The sequence below is a fragment of the Octopus bimaculoides genome, chromosome 8 (assembly GCF_001194135.2).
Source record: "Octopus bimaculoides isolate UCB-OBI-ISO-001 chromosome 8, ASM119413v2, whole genome shotgun sequence".
NCBI lineage: Eukaryota > Metazoa > Mollusca > Cephalopoda > Octopoda > Octopodidae > Octopus > Octopus bimaculoides.
In genome coordinates this window covers 84,311,189-84,316,962 of record NC_068988.1, presented here as the reverse complement: position 1 = coordinate 84,316,962, position 5,774 = coordinate 84,311,189, and the positions used below count along the sequence as shown (strand labels likewise).

Below are 5,774 nucleotides of genomic sequence, written 5' to 3'. Positions count from 1 at the left end.
ATATATATAAAGCAATATTTTTATTCGGTTACCTATTGATTAGTAAATTATAATTTTAGATTAAAAGGAATCAATCATCATCATGATTCCTTTTAATCTCAAATGATACTTGAATATTTAAGCTATGTTAAATTGTAGGTAAATTTTAGGTTAATATTCAGGTCAAATTTTAAGTTAAATTCAAATAATGCTTACCTAGAACGAGATGTCCGTGGCATAGTATCTGCTGTAAAATAAATAAACATAATGCATTAGTCAGAAATATTGTATATGTTGAAGTAGAGTAGTAATAAGAGCCGTATTGCTAAATACTGGTAATATACTAAAGAACAGACTCAGTAAACTAAACCCATCTTTGAGCTGAAATGGAGTGGTTTTAATATACTATCACAAACATCATCATCATCATCATCAACCTCATCGTATCATTGCTTGAATCAGTAGAATAATAGGCATGAGACCCCTTGCCCAATTATTTTCTGTAGATAATCTAGACTGGACATCAGTCATATAAGTCTTAATAATCTAAAAATGCATGGAAACATTATGGGCAGTCTCCCTGTGAAGATATTTTTTACATATTCCCCCCATTCATAAGCCCATGGGCACAGCTGTTTGAGGAAGGTTATAGTTAATTACATAGGCTCCAGTACTTGACTAGATTTACTCCTTCTAAAGTTGAGAAAATAAATACCAAAGTTGACTATTATGATTAGAACTCAGAAAATAAAGAGAAAATTATATGATACTACTGCAAAGTATTTTGGCTATCTTTCAATAAATTCTTCCACCATCAAGAGTTTGAGTTCAAACACTTGACATTCAAACTAAGCTTTCAAACTGTGGATGGGAGGAATAAGATAATTAAAAAAAGAGAAAGAGCAGTGCATTCCACTTTGTCACACTCACTCTCCTTTCTGCTCAACAGGTAACCTGGTGTTTTGATAAGAAACCATATCATCTTCCTCGTTATTACTAGGAATACAAGGGTGGTGTAGTAGAATGGTGCTAGATAGAATAATTTACATTCTGAGTTCAAATCCAATCAAAGCCCAATGCTTTTTTGTTATCCTTCCAAAGTTGAGAAAAAGTACCAGTCAAATACTGGGATTGATATAATTGGCTGTAACCTTGCCAACACCTGCCAAAATTTGTAACCCTATGTCAAGGTAGAAAAACAATACCAGCAAGGGTTTTAAGCTTTATTGTTAACCTGAAGGTACATTTGGTCAGGAATTCAGTAAAGGTACATTTGGATAGAAGCTGAACGAGGGTAGATTTGATCAGTGGTCGGATGAAAATACATTTGGTTACTATATAGACCAATTTGAGTTAAGAATATACAAGTTATCTCAGTGGCCCATATTGACTCCGTAATAAAAATAACAGGGAGCTAGCTGAAGATAATTTGACTGTAATAGTGACTAAACCAAGGAACTGAATATAAATTCCCATAGAGACTCGTGTTAGTCTTATAAAAAAAAACAACAAAAACAAAAAAGAAAGATATAGAATTTACTCTGAGAGATTAGATTGAACAATTCAAATAAGTGGATATAATATAAACTTTCATGATTTATGTGGTTATAGGACATTCATAGAAGTCATATAAAGCTGCTACAAAAATTAGCTAGAATATTTTGGGGAGCAGATATTTCATGGTTTCAAGGTTGGCTTATTTAACCATTTTGTGTTTGTTATTTTACAAAACCTAGAGAGACATACAAATTGTCGTTTAATAAATCATATAATATTTGACTTTAAATTCTAGATAGGTCTCCTGAATGACACAAACGATAGAATGCCAGACTAAAGTTGTCTTTGCCTGTTGTCCCACAAAATTAATATAAAGGTCCAGATACCAGTTTTATAGCGGAGTTAATACAATCAAACTACAATGCTACACTCTACCACCAACCAAAAAAAGAAAAAGAGAAAGAAATGTCTGCTCTCCTGCAAGCGTGTGACCTTGTGACTACAAAAGGAATTAATAACATTCAAGTTGAAATTAATAACTGTTTACAAACCTTCACTTTCGGAGGCAGATGAACATCTGAAATTGTTGGCTTCAAATAGGAAACGTAGGGGAGAAAAAAAGAAAAAAAAAAGAAAAAAGAAAAACAAGAAAAATTAAAAGAAACTTAACTAAAATATTTAAATTGAAACACAAAAGAATTGAAATGACAAAAAAAAAGAAGATTTATATCTAAAGAAAAAAAAAGACATTTGAACAAAAAAAAACATTTTTTACTTGCGAAAAATAACAAATTTGATCTTGGTTTTCTTTTCATGATGATGATGATGATGATTAACAACTGAACAGCATTACATAGAATGGTAAAACATTTTTGATGGTGAAAGAGGACATTCCGCCATGAACTAAACAACAAATAATTCCGGAGTATAAGACAGATGACTATTGAATTTGACTTAAGTAGTAACAGGAAAGCCACTTTACAAACTGCTACTTCCTATTGGAACACAACAAAACTTTATAGACCAAACCTTAATTACACTGGGTTACTTCACAATACATACAACTTCTGTGAGAACACACACAAACACGTATAGTCAATATTCACATTTAAAAATAACCTTTCTCAACTTGAAGCACAACCTTCAAGATGACTGCATCTTTTAGTGAAAACCCAAGGATGTCACATTTTATTACCACAAGCTCCAAGTCACAGAGAACCTCCAATTGCAAACTTAATCATCCTAAAACACCCCAGACACATCTTCTTTCCTAAAACCACCATTCCTCTATACATATTTATAATACAGCAGAACAGTACACTAAGTCCATCCTAACAACACTGTCATTCAGTCCAAATATCTATCTATGTATATATATACATACACACAGACACACACACATATCACCATCGTAAAACTATGCCCCCCCCCCTCCCTTTCACTGGACATCTCCTAAATCCCACAACATTCCTATATCATCCAGACACCACAATCACTCCCACTGAGTTCATACACATGTACAACACACTAGAAAACAACTACATACCATCCTAAAAGCACTGTCTCTTCCATTGAGCCGTCATCGTCAATGATGCCGTTAAACCCAAACACTGATGAAGTAAATCAACAACTGCTGTATCCTGATCAAGACCACATAGCCTATTTTCACTGTGGTCACCATCAGAATCTACTAACATACAGAATCAGACTGGACAGTAAAGAAAATACAATAAATTCAGACTACCACACTGAATCTTTACACAAACTATTGATTGCTGAGGTACACAGTTGGTCCTCCACTGGGTGAGGCATGGTATTGGAATAATAGGTTTGTAGATCACACCTAGCTGTTTGCTTAACTACTTCTGTGCCAGAGCTCCACTGGATCAACAAGAGAAAATATTATGTTCAATTGAGGAGGGATAATGAAGATTAAACCACATCAAATAAATTTACTTGGATTTCAGGTCAGACACTGACAAACCCAGCCTCTGGATAGGACACCAGTCTATTGATCACACATTATAGTGAACTGAATGGAATGTATTAAAAGTTCTGCACAAACAATGAAGAGATCCAAAGTAGATTTGAACTCTCAACCGATGACAAAATAAAAATATCTCCAAACTGCCAAAAGAGCTGAAAAGAATCTATTTGTTTAGCTCCAGTTTCACAGAATTATGCCGAAGAGAGATAATGCTCCCCTAGGACATAACAATCTATCTTCATTGATATCCCTTAATGATTTCATACTTGTCCCTGAAAACTTGGTGGGATAAAGCAATGTAGAATTAAATGTATAGCTTAGTGGCTTAGCACCTAAGGCTCAAATTTACAGTCCAAAACCGTTGCTACGACTGTCTAAACATTGAATAAAAATAACACGATCTGGTATCTAAACCACAATTTTTGGGAATGTATTATCTTTGAAAGGAAAGGCTCTTCACTCTAAAAGACCAAGGTAAAGATAGTGATTGCCGTGCAAGGTGAATAAAAAGTCAGGAGCAGTTTAATATGCTGTGAGTATACACATGATATTGTGTGCATATATATATATGCAAGTGTATATATACATGTATATCACTGCTTTTATTGTCTTATATGCAATTGCAAATAAAATGAATTACATGTTGTCATTACAGTCATCAAAACTTTAACATTCATATAACTTAAAATATATAAAGTTAATAGATTAAAATTCTATCTATGGCATATAAACTCACAGTTGTACACTAACATGGTTTGTCTTCTTATGCTGTTAGTCACATGGTATGTTGACTGCACTTTGTATTTAGTTGTATGATAAGTGTTTTCTGCTATGTTGTATATCCTAGTAGCAGTATCTATCAATCACCTACCCTGTTGGATGAAGTATTGGGTCATCCCATGAATAATGCAGTCTTTTTTTAATAATTCTTTTATTTTTCAAAATTAAGACAAAGTTCTTTTTTAATCTAAAATATACTCTTTCATTTTCTACAATGTTCTTCCAGCTATCTGGTAGACTTGCAAGGCTCCTCTTCCAAAATTCACTTGTCTGTGATGAAAAATACTCCTCCAGTACTGTTCTGATCTCGTCTACAGAATTCATATTTTTTCCATCCAAATGATTTTGAAAACTACAAAATAAATGATAATCAGATGGGGTGATGTCTGGCGAATATGGTGTCCCATTCAAAAAAACTCCAGCCTTTGGAATGTCATCCTCACTGTATGTGGCCGAGCATTATTCTGATGGAAGAACACCTTTCGTCTTGAAACCAAAATTGGTTGTTTTTCTTCTGGTGCTGACTTGAATGATAAGTTGAATGACCAAATTCAAACTTCTCTGCTAATTCCTCAACAGTTACGATGGGATTTTATTCCACTAGGGATTGCAGGACATCCTCGTCAAGCTCTACAGATCTTCCAGGATGAGCCCCATCTCCTAGGCTGTAGTTTCCGGCTCAGAATTTCTGGAATCACCTTTGACACTGGATTACGCTTATTGTGCGATCCCCATATACTGCATTAATATTCTTTGCACTTTGCGCTGTGTTGTTACCTTTATTGAACTCGTACAACAAAATATGCCGAATATGCTCCTTTGTCACTTCCATTATAGCTTTGAAAAAATAACTTAAAATGAAACGGCACTCTTCAAAATTTGCAGTAAGAATAAATACAAGGTAAAATTACTACCTGCTTTTATAGCAAGTTGAGGCAGGTAGTTTATCCCATCCCCCCTCCAACTTTTAGTTCATGCAATTGAAAAAACTGCATTATCTATGGCATGACCCAATACATTCTTTCTCAGTAGATGTAGTGTCTCTTCTTTGCCTCTCCACAGCAGCCTATGTAATATTTCCTCCAACTTCTCTCTAATCATATTTATGCTCTTGCTCCACCTTCCACTGCCCTATATGCTTCCTCTTTTCTTCTCTCACAATCCTTCATTATCAACTTTCGAAATACACACAGAGATTCAATTTTATAGCATTATGCATGTTACTAGTATTGTTGCCAGAAAGCCCAGTCTGCTTAAAAATAATCAGAGAAAAACTTTCTCCTTTTTATGCTAAGGTAAATATCTAACAGTTTCTTTCATTTTCTTCACAAATTTCTAGTTTTAAAGCTTTATTCATCACTATTTTCAAGACGACCATTCATACTAACATGAGATTTCATAGCCCTATTCTTCTGCACAAATATTTGGGTACAAATAAGGAAACCCTGTGTCAACATATAGTATCTCACAAAAATGATATCAGACTATGTCACTGATGTTGCTATAATATATATATATATATATATATATA

At 33.9% G+C, this 5,774-nt stretch overlaps 1 protein-coding gene across 6 annotated transcripts in view; it reads right to left on the bottom strand.

Moving 5' to 3' along the window:
- LOC106874006 (focal adhesion kinase 1) overlaps positions 1–5,774 on the bottom strand; it is a 242,624-nt gene that overhangs the window by 93,587 nt on the left and 143,263 nt on the right. For all 6 annotated transcript variants that reach the window (XM_052970233.1, XM_052970234.1, XM_052970230.1 and 3 more), the window contains exons 10-11: positions 2,028–2,066; positions 196–226 (exon numbers count right to left, since the gene is read on the bottom strand). In XM_052970233.1, the coding sequence (XP_052826193.1) occupies positions 196–226; positions 2,028–2,066 (70 nt within the window). The remainder of the gene's footprint in view (positions 1–195; positions 227–2,027; positions 2,067–5,774) is intronic.